General features: G+C 40.8%; 2 protein-coding genes and 1 long non-coding RNA gene across 5 annotated transcripts in view; 2 read left to right on the top strand and 1 right to left on the bottom strand.

Annotated features, from left to right (window-relative positions):
* Window positions 1-4,545, top strand: part of lipea (lipase, hormone-sensitive a) — a 12,258-nt gene extending 7,713 nt beyond the window's left edge. Inside the window, exons 9-11 of the mRNA XM_032535741.1 lie at window positions 32-259; window positions 1,674-2,065; window positions 3,575-4,545. Coding sequence (XP_032391632.1) covers window positions 32-259; window positions 1,674-2,065; window positions 3,575-3,841 — 887 coding nt within the window. The 3' untranslated portion in view covers window positions 3,842-4,545. The remainder of the gene's footprint in view (window positions 1-31; window positions 260-1,673; window positions 2,066-3,574) is intronic.
* A 1,748-nt stretch (window positions 4,546-6,293) lies between these two features.
* On the top strand, window positions 6,294-16,731 carry LOC116701509 (probable ATP-dependent RNA helicase ddx6). 3 transcript variants are annotated; one of them, XM_032535248.1, is made up of 14 exons: window positions 6,309-6,486; window positions 7,547-7,636; window positions 8,148-9,223; window positions 9,315-9,419; window positions 9,731-9,860; window positions 10,109-10,255; window positions 10,453-10,547; window positions 10,691-10,813; window positions 11,493-11,621; window positions 11,875-11,991; window positions 12,129-12,192; window positions 12,291-12,392; window positions 13,179-13,394; window positions 13,483-16,731. In XM_032535248.1, exons 3-13 carry the CDS (start codon window positions 8,981-8,983, stop codon window positions 13,391-13,393), a joined length of 1,470 nt encoding a protein of 489 aa, XP_032391139.1. In that variant the 5' UTR covers window positions 6,309-6,486; window positions 7,547-7,636; window positions 8,148-8,980; the 3' UTR covers window position 13,394; window positions 13,483-16,731. The 3 variants fall into 3 exon arrangements, with proteins under 3 accessions (XP_032391137.1, XP_032391138.1, XP_032391139.1); XM_032535246.1 differs by lacking the exon at window positions 7,547-7,636 and having other exon boundaries at window positions 6,294-6,486; XM_032535247.1 differs by lacking the exon at window positions 7,547-7,636 and having other exon boundaries at window positions 6,294-6,486; window positions 13,179-13,398; window positions 13,487-16,731.
* Window positions 16,732-17,128: 397 nt separating this feature from the next.
* LOC116701510 (uncharacterized) lies at window positions 17,129-17,488 on the bottom strand. The gene is made up of 2 exons (XR_004334928.1): window positions 17,337-17,488; window positions 17,129-17,302 (listed from the first exon to the last, which is right to left on the bottom strand). It is a non-coding gene; the product is annotated as an uncharacterized LOC116701510 (long non-coding RNA).
* Window positions 17,489-18,542: the final 1,054 nt, after the last annotated feature.

Here is an 18,542-nt window from a genome sequence, read left to right as displayed (position 1 = left end):
GTGTCTGTGTCTGTGTGTGTGTGTTTTCCAGGCTCCACAGCGGAGCGGGTTTGTCTGGCAGGTGACAGCGCTGGAGGAAACCTCTGCATCACTGTGTCCATGAAGGCCATATCCAGCGGCATCCGAGTCCCTGACGGCATCATGGCTGCCTACCCTGCCACCTTGCTCACAACTGATGCCTCGCCCTCCCGCCTACTCACGCTCATCGACCCGCTGTTGCCTTTAGGTGTCCTCGGGAAGTGTATCAATGCTTATGCAGGTATGTGGGTGTACAATGCCTGTGAGTGTGCTCTTTGTGTGTCATTTAACATGGTAATGGTTAGTGTTTAACCACTGGTACAGAAAACTCTGAATTGCTAAGGGATGTATTTTTGTAAGACACGTCTGCTCACACAGAGGTTACCAGCTGATGACGCCTGTGTTCCAGTCAGGACAGTTAACTTTTAGCGCGGTTGTGCATAATTTAAAAATGGTCTGCCAGTGAATGATGAGAACTCTGACCATGGCAATGATCTGTTATACAAATTTAACACAAAATGCCTGAATTTCCCAATCAAAATCAACTACTTAACCAAGCCGTGTACTAGAGACGGATAATGTTGGAGGAAAAGAAGGGGAAAATGTAACAACCTGCTGTCATGTACAGTGTGAAACCCAGGATCAGTCATGGCTGTAATATGCGCATCACTTTTGCACCACCTAGTTGTCTTACTGGTTTGGCTGGTCAGCCTCATATTAGTCACTGCCACTGTAAACACTCGAGCCTCTGATATACCGGAGTCTTTCACTGAGCTCTCTAAATCCTTCAACACAGAATGCATAACCGGTTCGTTTTCTGAACATAGATCTGACTCCCTGGAGTAGAAAGACTCAAACCAGTAATTTGATTAGTGACACAATGTAGCAGATTCTATCAGTAGGTTTTGATGCCGCTTTTAAACTTTTACTCGCTCATTTCTCAGGTGTCGGACAGAATATGCCGGAGAGCCACCCTGTGTACTAAATGTTATTGTTTGCAAGATAAAACTTGTTGCAAGTAAAAAGGATAATCATTTTACATTTGCACAAGAAAAAAAAATCTAGATGGACTGATTTGTGTATTTGGTTCATATATTATTCTGTTTTATCCAGCATTACCTCATAATGAGACTCTTGCATGTTGACTAGCATCATGTGGTTATGAAAGTGATGTGTTATATTGTCATTGGAATTTCTAAAACTGTTGAAGCCTGCATTAAATATTATGTTATGATATTTACGGACAAAATGGAAGATTGTTGACCACAGTGCCGAAAAGCCAATAAATACAGCATACTGTATTGCTGCCATGGGAACTGTGTATACACTGTATAGGACGAGAAAGTTATATTCTGAATATATTGCCTAGCTCTCTTAAGAGACACTTATGTAGATGTTGTTTTAATCTGCTCATGCCTTTTTTATTTAGTTTTTAGCCACCAGTATTTCACTATCTCTACCAAATCGAGCAGTAAATTACTCTTTGCCATTGTGACTGACAACAAAAATCTAAATATCTGTTTGACTCATCTACAGTGAGAACAGAAAACATTCAGACAGAAGCCGTGATTACATCCTTAAGAGCCACATTCATGTTGCGTTTCTCTTTCTGATTTATTTGATTCCTCGCTTACGTCGCATCATCTCCTTCCCAGGTACAGAATCTCAGACGGCACAGCCTGTAGTAGAAAGCGGCAGTCGGAGCTCTTTCAGTAGAGACACTGCTGTCCTCCTCGGTGATCTTACCCAGGGAGCCTCCAACTGGATCCAGTCTTTTCTGGATCCCATGCGGACTACAGGAGGAGCACGCTCCCTGTCATCGACGCCGAGAGGGTCTCTGAGCAACGAAGCTCGCATGACATCCACTTGCTCCCCCACTACAAACTGTGAAAGTCTCACAGAATACCCAGAGGGCTTTGAGCCCCTGCGCTCTGAGTGCCTGGCTTTTATCCGCCCAACTTCCTGTCCCATTATCAGGAACCCGTTTGTGTCGCCCCTCCTGGCTCCCAACAACCTGCTGAGAGGCCTGCCACCTGTACACATAGTGGTAAGAGACGGAAGAGACCTGAGTGTGGAAGAGTTTATATTTCCTGGGAAAACCTCATCTTCACCCTGAGGACAATTTCTTTCAACACTAAATTTATCTTCAGTGGTGTGCAATTTAAGCTGAGGCAGAGCTACAAGTTCTTGATTGTTAGCATGATAGTCAGACTCCGTTGTCCTTCTTTAGTTGCCCTTTCCTTTACCTAATTCATTGAGTTTGAATAGCTACAACTCTGAGATGTGGGCGTCACTTCTGAGATCTGGAATCAGGCTTTAAGATTTGCACTTAGAAAACACTTTTTAAATACTGGCTTTTACCATGTCATTTTTTTTGTGATCAAATTTTTATTATACAACTAACAAACACTACCATGGGACATAGGAACACATCCCAGGACCAAAAAAAAACAAACAGAGAGGAAAGACGGGAAGGGGGGAGACAGCAAAACACAGCAGGAACGGAGCTCGCGGCTCACCACCAAGACACACAAACACAGACACACACACAAACACTCAGAAAAAGAAAGACACAGAGACGGACACAAGACACACAGGACCAAACAAATGCACAGACAGAAACAAGGAGGCCAAATAACAAAGGCTACAGCGTGAGCTTCAAGGACTCAGCAATGCTGAGCCAGGAGTCCAAAGTCCTTTTTCCATGTCTTGAAACGTGGACAGCTAAAAGTTTACTTTTACTGGATTACTTTCCCAAACAAGTTTCATGTCTATTTAAGATTTTCCACACTATGATTTAAAAACGTCTTACAGTTTACGAGCTTTAGAGCTGCAACTAACAATTATTTTCATTGTAATATTGTTGATTAATTGATTAGTTGCTCTTTAAAATGTTGAAAAATGGCGATCATTGTTTTCCAAAGCCCAAGATGATTTCCTTAAATGTCTTGTTTTGTCCACAACTCAAATATATTTAGTTTACTGTTTTTTTCTTTTATCTATTCTTGTTCATAAAAAAGGACTCAAATTGATTAATTATCAAAATAGTTGGCAATTAATTTATTCGGCGTGGCTTTAGTCCAGTTTCATGCCCACACACGCTAAGTCAGCTTCGTTTTCTTATTTGTTGAATCTGCTACAAGATAGACCAATAAATCTGCCGGGCCGATACTGGCGTATTAAATCTGCCAGGCCGATACTGGCGTATTAAATCTGCCAGGCCGATACTGGCGTATTAAATCTGCCGGGCCGATACTGGCGTATTAAATCTGCCAGGCCGATACTGGCGTATTAAATCTGCCAGGCCGATACTGGCGTATTAAATCTGCCGGGCCGATACTGGCGTATTAAATCTGCCGGGCCGATACTGGCGTATTAAATCTGCCAGGCCGATACTGGCGTATTAAATCTGCCAGGCCGATACTGGCGTATTAAATCTGCCTGGCCGATATTGGTGTATCACTGTACCGGTAGAATTTTGCAATACAGAACAACAGTATATTAGAGTTTATTTTTTCTGGTCCTTGTTTCCTGATTGCTTCATGTGTTCTCACAGGCCTCTGCTCTGGATGCCTTGCTTGATGACTCCGTGATGTTTGCCAAGAAGTTGCGAGACATGGGCCAGCCTGTGAGTCTGACGGTGGTGGAGGACCTGCCTCATGGATTCCTCAGCCTTTTACAGCTCGCCAAGGAGACAGTGGTCGCTGCAGAAATCTGTGTGGAGAAAATGAGGAAGATTTTTCAGCAAGAAAACCCACCGTCTGCTCTTCGCAAGCGGCCGAAGCTGGAGGACACTTATCAGAGTAGCAATCCATCAGGATGATTTATCTGTCATTCGTGGGACTTTGTTGTTTTTGGATGAAAAGAAATGTGACATGAGGTGGTGAGAGAGATGCAATAAATGTAATCGCGTCAGGGAGAAGTTTGAGGATGCAACAAACTGTAAAAGTAGAGGAAGCTTAGGGACACTGCACTTTAAACCTAGACCGCACAACATTTTCTGTAGGCAGCGATGATCAAAAGAAGCACTACAAACTTTTACTTTCTACCAGCTTTAATATGATCCTAAATGATAACTAATTATTTTTCTACCAACATTTACATGTTCAAGTTCCAGATCCCATGCACATTGAGAATATAAAATGATAGAAACGTCACTGTAACCAGCCTTTGCAGAAATTTCTCAACTGATATAGTATGTCAGTAACGGAAGCTGTTTGTGCCTTGAATTTAAGTGCTGCGAAGGTGTATGAAAAAAAAGCTTTGCCTATGTTATTGCACAGACTGACCAGAATTAAGACTTACTTGCACAGGAAACACATTCCAGATGCAGTGTATTATTATTATTATTTGAATTAAAAATATATAGTCTGGTTATGCCAGTTTGTCACGTGTTTACAACATATTGATAAGGAGGCTTTCACCTTGTGTTTACCAGCAGTGTGGATGGGGGTTATGAAAGTAGCTTTATTGTAAATTAATTCTTATTTGATAATAATAAATATTGAACACTGTTATATATAAAGTCTGGCTTCAATTTTAAAACTGCAAGGATTTCCTGTGCTTATTTGAGGCTTTTGGACATATAAACTAGGACTGCCTTCTCTGTGTGCACGGCCTGTTGTGTGTGCAGCCACTTGATAAACCTCTCAGAAAAATGAAATCAGCCATTTCATAAATTGAGGTTATTTTTAGCACGTATTATGTAATAACATTGTGTTGAATTGGGTTTCACGATTACGCAATTGCTACTATTACTATACACTAACAAAATCACAACACATTTCAAACCCAAACATAACTGGCAGAATAAAATAAAAACACATCTTGAGATTTTCCATCCCTGATGATAACTCTACACCAAGTGGTTGCTCTTGTCAAGTTATCAAAGTTCTCATGTTTTTCTAGCACCAGTTCCCTCTTCTCCTTCAGCATCTTCTATTGGTCACTCCTCATTATCAGCTGGCCATGGTGCTGACATGGGGGAATAAATGCACTTTAAATTTTATGAGTTAAATGAGATACTGTACCTCCCTGTCTGCAAACAGCCAAACCTCAGCCATTATGTTGCTCCTCACTTTACTTGTGTTGGTAGGTACCGATGCTTTGAGTTAGGTTGTTTTTTTTCACTTCAAATAGATTTGAGAGTAAAAATAGAGATATTGGGTGCCCGGATGGCTCAGTTGGTGGAGCGGGCGCCCATGTGTGGATGTTTACTCCTCGATGCAGCGGGCCCGGGTTTGCATTTTAGTGAGATTCAAAAAACATGCCAGTGTTTTGCTTATTTTATACACCGTGTATGTGTTCTCTCCTCTCCTACTGCCACCTACTCAGCTGCGCTCAGCTATGATTATAAGATAGTAGATGGCTATGAGTGCAGGAAACACTCAACAACAGCTGGCACTTGCTGTGGCGGGCCCTTATCAATGGCCGCTGAGTCGTCACTGCTGCACACTGCTATAAGTAAGTTAAGAATTGATTTAGACCTATAATGCCATTGTTTTTACCCCAGCTACTCCGGGTTGAGGATATTGAGCTGTGTCTGGGTGAGCACCACACCGACTATAAGGATGGCCCTGAGCAGTTCATTGCTCCTGCTGTCATAATCCCCCACCCATTGTATGACTGTTACACCATCAACAATGACATCCTGCTGATCAAACTTGCCAAGCCTGCAAAGATTGATGAGTATGTCTGGCCCATCGCCCTGCCCAGCAGCTGTGCCCCTGCAGGCACCCAGAGTCTGGCATCTGGATGCGCAGCCACCCAGAGACCCTGTAAATCTGGGAGTAAAAAGTTGTGTTTAAGGGTGTAAATGTGAGTGTTATTGTAGTTCCAGCTAGTAGTCATTGGAAGTTGTCACAGGCCAAAGATTATTTCATGACTTGAATGCTGTGACTGCAGATGTCCAGACGATGACACTTATTAAAATGTTTCTGTTTTGTGTGTGTGTGTGTGTGAGAGAGAGAGAATGAGAGACAGAGAGAGATCCAGATAGTGTCTGAAAGGCCTGCACTGCCTGGATCTGCCCATCCTCCCAACGCTCCTGCCCCAACAGGATCACCTCCTCCATGTTCTGTGCCGGCTTCCTCGAGGGAGGAAAGGACGCCAAGGTGGGTACACTCAAGTTTTCTGTGTAAAAAGTGTCTAGTTTACCTTTTAATATGTCTAATATACTCTGGAGGCGCCACTTGAAACCACTGTCTATAGATGGTACAATATAATTTATGCAGTAACCACGTGTGACAGCAGGTGGCAGTAGCGTCGTAGAGTGACACGTAATAAACAGGAGAGAGACACCGAGGAAGAAAAGACGAAGAAGAAGGCGACCATGTTGATTTAAAGCAAGAAGAAACACAATAGAGGCGATTTATTTCAAGTAGAAATCAGTTAATAAAGCGAATTGTAAAGGAAGCAGTTCATCAATCGCACACTGAGAACCCCTTGTAAAATATCAAAGAAACTAAGGTAGGTTTGCGTGCTACTGAACCGTCTAATTTCCGTAAAAAACATTCGAGTTGTTGTGAGCTGGCTAGCAAATAGCTAAACATTAGCAAGTGCTAATTTAGCCCTGCGGGTAACGAGCTTGTTAATTATGCCGGTTAACGATAATATTAAAAAAGAACACAACTTTAACAACATGTAATGTTAAAGTTGCCAAACGTTACTCACACACAGTCATTTTTCTTAGTTAAAAGCTTATGAAGAGTCCGCAAGTGTTGACACGGCGTAGTGGTTGGATAGCTTAGAGCTAACACTGGCTTAGCAACGTTAGCCCGGCGGGGCTACTGTTAATTTAGCTGAGACGCAGCATTAAGGTAACGTTAAGTTATTGATTCATAAAGGAAGACCCATCACAGCCTCACAGATGCATTGCGTACTTTATCGTTAATTCATGGTAAGTGTTGGGCAGAAAAGGTTTGGAAATTCAAAAAAAATAACGTTGATGAGAATCGAAACACGAACCGTTGAGCTACTAACGTTAGCCAGAAGGAAATTAATCGTTAGCATGGCCAGAGCATCTGCAGCTTTGACCGACTTGCAGTTGTTGATAATCGATATATAATTGTTGTAATGAATGTATTTCTGTCAGACCTAGAGTCTTTACTGTACCGTTAGGTCAGTCTTACTTTAAGTCCTGACAGTTTGGTCTTTACTAATCGGCCTCAGACGATTTCCACCTGGCAAGTTCACCTGTGCGATCTTAACCCAAACCATTTAGCGAATTAGCTGTTAAAGCCTTTCACTGCTGTGAGGTCTAGCGAGGTTTATTCAAAATGCAGCCAATTATGTTTAATGTTGCTGAGTGTCAATACTCGGTTAGTCTGTAACATGTCAGCAATGGCAAGAAACATGTACAAGTTACCTGAAACAAAACGTGATTTATTGAAATGAAATCACTTTCGTCACTGGTTCCCAACCTTGTGGTCGAAATTCCCAAAAGGGACTCAAGATAAAATCGGAGGGGGTTGTGCAACAATTAACAATATAGTAGCTGCATAGCTTGATTTTTGATTTATCTTTATAGGCCTATAGCATAGTTATAGCAAACAAGCTGAGAAAGGAGCTCCTCTCATCGGCCAACAGTTTACAACTTAGATATGTTCAACATGTAATGGTAAGTCACATTTCTTTTTTTTCTTTTTTTAAGGAACACATGCTGAAAAGGTTGGGAGCCACTAAATTATGTATAGATCTAAAATTATGAGGTGATTAACATATAATTATTAACTAACTATTATGGTAACTATTATCATAATGGAGGAAGTCTGTGTTGAGGAAAATTACCCCAGTTCCAGCTTCTCAGTCCAAAGGATTTGCTCTTTTTCTTTGTGATCATAAACCAAATCGGGTTAGCTGTCAGTGTTGGACGGGGCTTTAGGAAATTAATTTGACAAATTTCTGACATTTTTATAGACAGCAGAACAGCAGATGAATTGATAATAAAAATAGTTTGAGCATTACTTGTAGTCTGATTTACGCAACTGTAAGATCTTAACATTAGATTCATGATATAAATTTTGAGAACCATATCAATCTTTTTTTGATGTGATGTGTTAAAGTTTTCTGTTGGTTGCCAGAGGGATTAATCAACTGCTCACAATTCCTTTTGGTTGGATTTTCTGTAGGTTACAAGTTTGAGTTGTTGGCTGACTTTGAGGAGGCAGCGGGTTGATCACGGCCACACTCGCACACAGACCTGAAGACCTGTGGTGTCCGGAGAGAGCGGGTCGAACACCTGGAGGAGAAAGAAAAAGAAACACACACACTGAGACTCAAAAGGGGTGGAAAGCTTTTGGGCTTTGGACTAGAAAACCCCTTGTATTTGTGAATTCAATTTTTTCACACGGTGGAGTGACATATATCCACACCGTGGAACTAAACGGAGAGCGTTACAGACTATGATTTTGGGGAAACACTTGTGCAAAGTTGGACATCCTTTTTTTCAAGGACAGGGATATTGAGCAACTCTATGGACTCAAAGTGGAAAGAGGAAATATTGTTCAATTTACAAACAGAAGTTCAAGCGTTGATTCAAGATTATATTGAAGAGGCTGTTCCCCAAGTTCAGATTGCCTTAGTTGTTCTATTTCAGGACTTGAACCGCTTTGATACTTGTTCACATATAATTTTTCTATATTGCGGGCAAGTATATTCATGCATATGAATGCAGATTTCTCTTCATTTTGAAGAGCTCTTGTGTAAAAACGTGTTTTTTGTTCTTGTACGTCAGTCACTCTGTTGTTGAAGGGGACCGAACTGCACGTACATGTGTATATGTAAATACTACAAATTGACTTCTGTTGTAAAAGCTTTGGACTTAAAAAGAATAGAAAATATTGTTTGTTAATGCTTTATTAAACTTTTTTACTTTTTGAAGAGAATTTTTAAAAAGAGAAACCTAAGAGGCAAAAATCTAATACTTTGAAGAAGAAAAACAAAAGCAAAGAAAACCGGAAAAATGGCAACGGCCAGGACAGAAAACATTGGCCCAGTTGTCATGGGACTGAACAAGCAGAATGGGCAACTCAGAGGACAGACTAAACCAGCGTCAGTCCAGCAAGCACCCACAACTCAAGGAAAGACTTTGGGTGCACCCCAGATAGCGGGTGGTGCTGCTCAGGACGGAGGAGGCATCAAGTTTGGAGATGACTGGAAAAAGAGCCTAAAGCTCCCTCCCAAAGACAACAGGGTCAAAACTTCAGTGAGTCAAACTTGATAATTGTTTGTTTTATCTAACTGTAACTTAAAACTTGTTTTCTACAGTATTCCTAACCATTCTGTATCTACTGTAGGATGTGACGTCCACTAAGGGGAATGAGTTTGAAGATTACTGTCTCAAGAGAGAACTCCTGATGGGCATCTTTGAGATGGGTTGGGAGAAGCCTTCCCCTATCCAGGTATGTTTTGTTTGTTTTTTGTCGAATTGTATTTGCTAACCAGATGAACCTAATGTCATTGCATACCTTTAGTATCTTTACTTTAACTACAGTCTTATTCTTTGTATAATTAAACGGCAGATTGTGACCCATGTTGAATCAACCAGGGATGTTGCAGTTTTTTGTAATGTGTCCAAACCACTAGGCAGCCAGGATATCCCATGGCTAGAGTTTTATGGAGTTTGGCTTGCAGATAAAATAATTTAGTAACTTTTTTTGGCCCTAGCTTAGTGCTGAGAGAGACTAAAGATAATATTTTTCTGTCCTTGCAGGAGGAGAGCATTCCCATCGCTCTGTCTGGACGGGATATTCTGGCTCGGGCTAAGAATGGAACAGGGAAAAGTGGAGCCTATCTCATTCCACTGCTAGAGAGAATAGACCTGAAAAAGGACCATATACAGGGTAAGATGGTGCCTGTATTTTTATACAGTAATCCTCCATCCTTTACCTTCAACCTCACTCTGGTACCTTTGGTCATCATGCTCATTGTTCTTTTTTCATACGTCCTCTCTTGTCTCATCCCTTACTACCTTATCTACACCCTCGGTGTCCCTCCTAATGTGGTATTTTCTATAGTTTGTAAGCTGTTTTGTCATGTTAGTTTTACACTTTACACTTTCTTCTCTAACGTGTACATTTTTATGCCCTAGCACTTGTCATGGTGCCCACCCGTGAGCTGGCACTGCAGGTAAGCCAGATCTCCATCCAGATCAGCAAACACCTGGGGGGAGTCAAAGTCATGGCCACCACCGGGGGCACCAACCTGCGAGATGACATCATGCGTCTGGATGAGACTGGTAAGAAGCCACAGTGTATCTCACTGATCAACTTCATGCCAAATATCCCAAATGAGTAAATCCAATCTGCATGTTGGCTTATGGAGTGTATAATTTGCACTTCAACAAGGTGAATGGTACAATAATGGACAAATGTATAGTAATAATAATCATATTTCAAAGTTTCACCTAATTTTTCCCGATGTTTTCCACATCAGTCCATGTGGTTATCGCCACACCTGGTAGGATCCTGGACTTGATAAAGAAGGGAGTGGCAAAAGTGGATAGAGTCCAGATGATGGTGATGGATGAGGTAAACATGAATAAAAATCAACATAACTACTATAATCTGCTTATAATAATCAGTAGTATATATTGTCAAGGCATCTCAAGTCTGTCATTTCATGTTAATCAAATTGATTTCTTAATACATGCAACATGTCTGTTTCCTCTCAGGCGGATAAGCTGCTGTCTCAGGATTTTGTGGTGCTCATCGAGGATATCATCAGCTTCCTGGCCAAGAACAGGCAGATCCTGCTCTACTCTGCAACCTTCCCCATCAGCGTGCAGAAGTTCATGGTGAGTAATCGGCTAATTGCTGCACCACTCTGCCAGCCCGATGGCTCTGCGCCATTTGGCACCACTTGGCCCACACTGCAGACCAAGCTGTTCTCACACTGTGCCCAGATCTGTGTTTTTGTTTGTGTGTTGAATACTTTTCCAGTGCTGCTTTTGTCTAAAGCAATTCAGCCAACAGTTTCAGGATTTGATTGTTTAGATTCTGTAAAGTCTTCTACAATGTCCTTTGGAATGCAGTCATGCAAACAAAAGGTGCTCTTGAGCAAGGCACCGTACCCCCCCCAACCGCTCAGGGCGCTGGTTCAGCTGGCAGCCCACTCACTCTGACATCTCTCCATTAGTGCATTTATAAGACCTGAGCGTGTGTGTGTAGTTCAGGCCTGTGTGTGATTACTAACAAAAGTGTGTACGCAGGGTGTAAATTGGAATTTCCCCACTGAGGACTAATAATAATAAAAAAATTTTTTTTTAAAAAACTACATATGCAAATTGATTTTAGTTAAATAAAGCTTATAAACTCCTGTATTGCAAAACAAACATACCAAACAAAAACACATTTTATTAGTTGAGGGAAATCCTTCATGCTTGTACGTTTGTAATAATTCAGGTATATTCTTGCTGTCTAAGTTTTTAAATGCACACTCTAATCTATTTATTCTCCCATGTGTTCTTGCTGTAGGCCAAGCACCTTCAGAAACCCTATGAGATAAACCTGATGGAGGAGCTTACTCTGAAGGGAATTACTCAGTACTACGCCTACGTCACAGAGAGGCAAAAAGTCCACTGCCTCAACACACTGTTCTCCAGGGTAACTGACTAACTTTATATTCACCGTCCATGCTTTTTAACTTGCCACACTTGCAGTCATAAAGACACTTCTTCTAATATTGCAGTGGTACAAACACAAATGAGGTTATGGTTGCATCCCAGAAGGTGGAGTTTAACATCTCCAACAACCTGTTCTAATTTCTCTTTCAACATTAAATTGGTTAATTTAGCATCAAACCAAAGGTCACAATGTTAATGTAGTGATCATAACATTCTTTTTGTCTCTGTCACAGCTTCAAATCAACCAGTCGATTATCTTCTGTAACTCCACTCAGCGGGTGGAGCTTTTGGCCAAGAAGATCACTCAGCTGGGCTATTCTTGCTTCTACATCCATGCTAAAATGATGCAGGTAAGGACAAGAAACAACTGAGCGAAATATTGTCTCTATGCCCTTTTGTCTATTTTCAGATGGCCACTGTTTTGCCACATGATTATTTCAAATATGATTTGAACAAAAATATTTATTGCCAAAGGGTTTGTTTTCAGGAATACAGAAACAGAGTGTTCCATGACTTCAGGAACGGACTGTGCAGAAACCTGGTCTGCACTGGTGAGTTTCTGTTGTATGCTTGCACATTTAAAACTGTATGTAAAGTTACCCAGTGGCTATCAGAGATTACATTTAATGTTCTATTGTCCTCTTAATAGATCTCTTCACCAGGGGTATTGATATCCAGGCTGTCAATGTAGTCATCAACTTTGACTTCCCCAAAAATGCGGAGACTTACCTCCATCGTATTGGAAGATCAGGTATGTTGTTTAGCCCTCAATAATGTACACGGCTTCATTATATTAAAGTGCTCATATTATGCTTTTTGGCTTTTCCCCTTTCCTTTGTTATATATTTTTGTGCACGTTATAGGCTAACAAAGTGAGAAAGCCCAAAGTCCACTCCAAAGGGACTCACCATCTCCAACAGAAAACGCTGTTTACAAGCTGCTCCAAACCGCTCTATTGTAGTCCAGCCTTTACTTCCGTGACAAACGTCACTTTGTAACACACGTTATAATGTAATGTAGCTGCTAACAAGGCACTCCCACATACTTTGCAACTGACTAGCTAGCAGTACTCTGAACTGTGACCATAAATATTATTGAAAAAGTAAGTACTTGTAATGGAAAATTATAAGTACAGATAATAAAGATATACAGAGAGTGTGTGGAGTAAATGATAAACAGAAACTACAACATTATCAGGTAGTGCAGGTGTTGTAGAGTCTGACAGCGGCCGGGATGAAGGACCTGCGGTTCCTCTCCTTCCTACACCGGGGGGGGGGGGGTATCAGTCCGCTGCTGAAGGAGCTGCTCAGGGACCCCAGTGTCGTGTAGGGGGTGGGAGGTGTTGTCCATGATTACAATGTGTGATGCCACTCACCTATCTTGCGTCTGTAGCTTCCCCTAGTGGTGTCTGTCTATAATAATCTCTGGGCGCAGGATCTGAAAAGCCTGTCTTGGTTAAGAATAGATAAAATAAATATGATTGTTGGAGAAAGTGAATTGTTGAATTGAACGTATTGTTTGCTCTTCTCTCATTCAGGGAGGTTTGGTCACCTTGGCTTGGCCATCAACCTGATCACATCGGAGGATCGCTTCAACCTGAAGGCCATAGAAGACCAGCTGGTCACCGACATCAAGCCCATTCCCAGCAGCATCGACAAGAGCCTCTACGTGGCCGAGTTCCACGCGTCTGGCACTGACTGTGATGTGGAGGAGATTGAGGAGACACCTGGACGCCAACAGGACACCACCTAAAACCGGTGAGATGCTTTGAGATCATTTTTAGATTTTAACTTCATTAAAGATGTAAGACCCGTCTTCCTAACCTGAGTTTCTTCTCCCCTCCAGGACACACCGGGCTTTTGCACAGACATCAGCGCTTGCACACAAGCTTCAGGCAATTCTTAAGTTTCACATTTCTCACACATTTATATTTCAGAGCCTGTTAAATGGATCTAAAGGCCTTTTTTTTTTTTTTTTTTTTTTTTCCCTTATCTGTTCCTCAAAGAAAGCTGCCTCATTCTTTATTTTTTATTAATTGATAAACTATACTGTTTTGCACCAAATTCAGAATGTACCATGCATCCTGCAAATGAGTTCAGCATGTTTCGTTGGATTTATCTTGGTTAGACAGCACTTGCTGTTGAAACACAGGCCGCAGAGCAAATGTCTATCAAAGCTGTTTTGAACCGGTCGTTCTTGGGAAAGGTTTTCATTATCCGCAGCGAGGTTGGTCTCTTGCTAAAGTTACAATGGTGCACTTAACACCAGCCATCGTTTTGTCCACTTACACTGTTGTTGTCACAAAGTGCCTTACTTACTGCCGTGTGCACTCATCCATTCATAGCCTGCTGTCTTCTGTCACGCAGCAGAGTACGAGCACAAATATGGTGAATTTAATAGTAACCCTAGTTTATTTAAACATCCGTTATGCAAGGGAAAAAGACAACAATCGCACACACTCTCCTGCTGAGAGATGTGTTGAAACACGGCTCAAACTCCTAAAAACCCATCCTGAATGTGAACGTTTTATTTTTAATGTGAACATTGCAATAAAAAAAAGGGCAGCTTTATTTAAATACTGCGTGACTGTTTCTCCCTTTTTACTATGGATAATATGAGCATCGTTAATACGATAAAACGGCAAAAGACACAAGCCCCCATACTGATTCATGGATGTTAGCCTGCAACCACAAAAACAGCTGGGGAGATGAACAGCAGCCTCATGCTGTTACATTGTGATCATTGCTGGTGAGTTTGCCCGCACACCGCTTTAGTTTGGATGTTCTTTTACATCAAAATGATCATATTGGACTGGTGAATACTCTAAACCCATGTGCCACTGAAACTGGTAGATGAAAAAGAAGTTTCCACTCCCACATGCTGCGACAGCAAAGTACTAATGCATCCGAGGCTGGTTCAGAACAGTTGTGATAGTAACGTGCCATTACCAAGCTGATACACAATTAGGTATCAACGGGTCCAAGGGATACATTGTTTTTGTAGAAGTTGGTGCAAAACTATAGTTTGAATGCTTCAGATTCAGTTAAATGGTGTGGAAATATAAGGTGGAATTAGTTTTTTTTCTGTTTTTTTTTTTTATATAAAAACCCCAAACGTGACAAAATGGAAGTTGGTGAATGTATTAGTTGCCAATGTGAATATTCTCTAGCACAGTGGTTGAATGCCAAGCTCTTGAGCAAACTTGACATTTGTATTGCTGCTGTTGCATTAGAAACTGCTCTTCAGGCTTTGCTTTTATGAAATGATGTACCGGATATGAAATGGTGTCATAGACTACGAGGTGATGAAACCTGCTCGGCCTATAAAGGAGCACATTGACCTTCAATTGAACCACAACTAAAATTAGAAAGTTTTCCTTCTGCAGCAGCGATACCTTTTTCCTTTCTTCCCCCAGCACAGCTGTGTGTTATTAAAAAATAACAATGGGAGGGGTGGGCTCTGTGTTTTGAAAGCAAAATTGTAGCATCTCTGAACAGGCAGCTGTGACTTCTTTGTTTTTGTCCCCCCCTTTACAGAGCATCACTTAAGATAGAAAAAAAGACCTAAAAAAGAAAGTATTTTTGCTTTTAAGATTTATTTTTGATGTTGCTTAAAGCAGTTTGAAGAGGGGCGGGCCGGGACCGTGAGGCTTTAGCACTGGGTAACGTGAAGGGGTTTTGGGGTGGGTTTGCAGAGCCAAGTTTTTTTTTATTATTTTATAAATAGATGCTCTTATGGTGTCTTGAATCTTTCCTTCTCTGGTACTTAAAGCAAAGACAAAAGCTTTGATTTAAAGTTGTTTCCCCTCAAAAGTACACAATACTTGTTTTCTTTGTGTTTTAAGTACCAGAGAGAGTTGAGTTATACGGGAAAGAGTTTCTGGAAATTGTTCAAGCGCTGATCGTCTTGACCCGGTGTGTGTGTGACGACGATCAGAGGGCTTTGAATTGTTTTCAGCAACTCCATCCATTTCCCACAAGGGCACTCTATATGAGCTGTTGGGAATCATTTTGAGGAAAAAAAAATTGTAAATGATTCATTGTTTACACTAGTCGTTTACAATTACAAAAAGAAAATACTTTGCTTCATGAGTGGAGGTTGATTTTTGTTCCCTTTTTATTTTTTCATCCTTGAAATAGATTTTCAGGATTTACATTGAAGCGAAACCAAAGTGTGTGTGTGTGTGTGTGTGTGTGTGTGTGTGTGTGTGTGTGTGTGTGTGTGTTGTGTGTGTGTGTGTGTGTGTGTGTGTGTGTGGTGTGTGTGTGTGTGTGGTGTGTGTGTGTGTGTGTGTGTGTGTGTGTGTGTGGTGTGTGTGTGTGTGTGTGTGTGGTGTGTGGTGGTGTGTGTGTGTGGAGCCAAGTAGTTACTCGTGTGGATGTGAATAATTCGGAGTGAGACTGCACGTACTTGTTGTGTGTCTGTTTTCGCGTGCAGATTTGTCGTCCTGTGTTTTTGTTGGCGGTCTACAATGTCTTAAATATCAGTATGGCTGTTTACAGTTGTCAGGGATGTGTTTTTGTTTTTCCTTTACCATCTCTATCGTTCTCCAGGAGCAAGTTTGTGGACCTCATTCTAATTTCTTATGACAAGTTTCCACTTTTCTGTTCTTTATCTGTTTTTTGTCCCTGATCACGTCCCTGACAGTCATTCCATGATCTCTTTTGTGACCCAAATCTGTAAACCCCCTAAAAAGCTTTTTATTACAACTTCATTCAACTTTTTGTAGCTCCAGCCATATGTTCTGTTCTGTTATGACAACCGTTGTATCATACACAATCCAGCTGATGATTGGAGCTATGAAAATTAAGACACAAGTTGAAATAAAAGGTAGTAAACTTGTGCATCAGTGGCCACAAAGGAGGTTATGACGAATGCCGTTATGAACGAGTGATTCTGTTTTTGTCATCAGGTGTTAAGACGTCTTTGTCTGTGTGTGTGCACTCCGACCTGTGGAGTCAGGAGTGCTGACGGGTGGGAGGGAAAATTAGTTAAAAAGGGCAACTGTTTAAAAAAATAAAAAAAGAAAAGGTGGGGATTTGGGTAAAAAGTTTTGGGATTCTTTATATTCTAAATTGGTGGAAATAAAAGCAGTCATCTTCTTGACTTAAAACTAGAATTAATGGCTGAACTGACCCTAATATTTCTACTGTGCATAGCTAAATTTAATTGGATTTCTTAATTTGCTGCACTAATGTAGACGCACCCACGCTTCAGGCCATTTCAGCCAAATGTGATGAACTCAGCAGAATTGTTGCAAGCTGAGGGTGAAGTCACCGTAGTATTTCCCCTGCACACGGGCAGGAAACCATGTGTTAAGACTCTAAATTGGCTCTCAAATTATTATTATTTTTTTATTGCAACTGAGCAAAAAGTTGTAATTGCAGTATTTTCTCCACAACATGAATAGGAAGGAGTGGTGATACATTGATTTAAATTGGCTCGCAAAAATGTTGGTTCACTAACTCATTCTTGAAAATTGTTCTTTATAAAAAAATAAAAAAACCTTTTTGTTTGAGTTGATAAGTCTTCTCTGTACATGTTGGTACCTTGGTGGCCCTGCTTCTCTTAAAGATAATTACCAGCACCGTGCTCAAGTGAGTAACATCATTTTGGACTTCAATTGTATTAACTTAAAACTAGACTCCATGTTTTGGATGTCTAATTATTTTCCTCCCTGTGTCCTCATGATCACTGTCCCGTTCTTTCATTTTCATACCATTAGAATAAAACTCGGGGGGGTACCAGAAACATGTAATTTTGCATTGTTTGTTTTCATTCCTTACAAAAAACATGGAAGACGCACTAGGTATTTCAACGAGTGCTGATCACTGTCCTCTACTTTTGTAACGTGGAAATACATGCAGGGGTAATACAATTCAATAAATTGAACTGAAATCTACGCTGCCAGGTGTTTTTATTACATTGTTGCATTATTTCATTACATGATGTGGTCTTTTAGGCGTGACATGTTACAATAATAAATCTTATATATAACTATAATATAAAGTAAATGTGTAAAATGTTTTACCATGTAAGCGTTAAAGGACCATAACCAGTGTTTTTGTCTGTTCATAACACATGTAGCCTACTACTAATTACTTCAATGTGAGTGAACAAAGGTGTCCGTGCGCCAGGGATGGATAAAACGGAGCAGGTTTTCTGTACTGCTGGAAGCATCAGGCTGGATTACTTATCGGCCAAAGCAGGCCCAAAAAGTCACTTGGCTTTTGGTAATTTGACAAGTTGCATTAATGTTTAGGATTTTTCACCAGTGAAGTTCTTCTACAGTAGCACTGAACTTACTTTCTAGCCGTTTGATGATGGATGTGTTTATAGATGTGTTGACTACGTTTAATGTATTGTCACTGGTGGCTGCTGCCAAATGACTACAATATCAGTTTGGTCCTGCATTATTATGTAGCCTAACCTTGTGGCTCTGTTTTAATGCACTCAAAATCTGATCTGGAAATCTTACATATTTTACTTTGAATAAACATTAAAAAAAAAAAATTTAACATCCATTATAAATGCATAATATAAACGACTTATTAGCAATCACCGTTAATGGCGTTATACTCCTAATAACATGTTCACCTATCCACTCAGTGTGGCTGGATAAATAAAGTGGCCTATTGTGTGAACGTTGTTAATGTTAGACTTTGCATTGTATACAGGACCTCGCTGGGTGCCATTTGACCTTGAAGGAATTCCTTCATAACATTTTACCATACCCGCTCTGCTGCCTGCATTTCTCCGCCAATCGTTAACCCCGGAATTAATCAACCCGCCCTCTCTGCAACTGACTGCACGTCGATTAGCCAATAGCGTTAGAGTATTCGTGTGACGCAATCGACTCATAACCACGCCTTTGACTCTTCTAGCACGTTACAAAAAAACA

Source organism: Etheostoma spectabile, chromosome 14 (genome assembly GCF_008692095.1).
Source record: "Etheostoma spectabile isolate EspeVRDwgs_2016 chromosome 14, UIUC_Espe_1.0, whole genome shotgun sequence".
Classification (NCBI taxonomy): domain Eukaryota; kingdom Metazoa; phylum Chordata; class Actinopteri; order Perciformes; family Percidae; genus Etheostoma; species Etheostoma spectabile.
The sequence above is the reverse complement of the archived record's forward strand: the minus strand, read 5'-3'. Positions and strand labels throughout refer to the sequence as shown.

Excerpts from the sequence above, each read along its gene's own strand:
- LOC116701509 (XM_032535246.1), top strand. The coding sequence starts at position 8,981 with ATGGCAACGGCCAGGACAGAAAACATTGGCCCAGTTGTCATGGGACTG. Across the intron at positions 9,420-9,730 it reads AGAAGCCTTCCCCTATCCAG|GAGGAGAGCATTCCCATCGC; the intron begins GTATGTTTTGTT and ends CTGTCCTTGCAG. Across the intron at positions 10,256-10,452 it reads CATGCGTCTGGATGAGACTG|TCCATGTGGTTATCGCCACA; the intron begins GTAAGAAGCCAC and ends TTTCCACATCAG.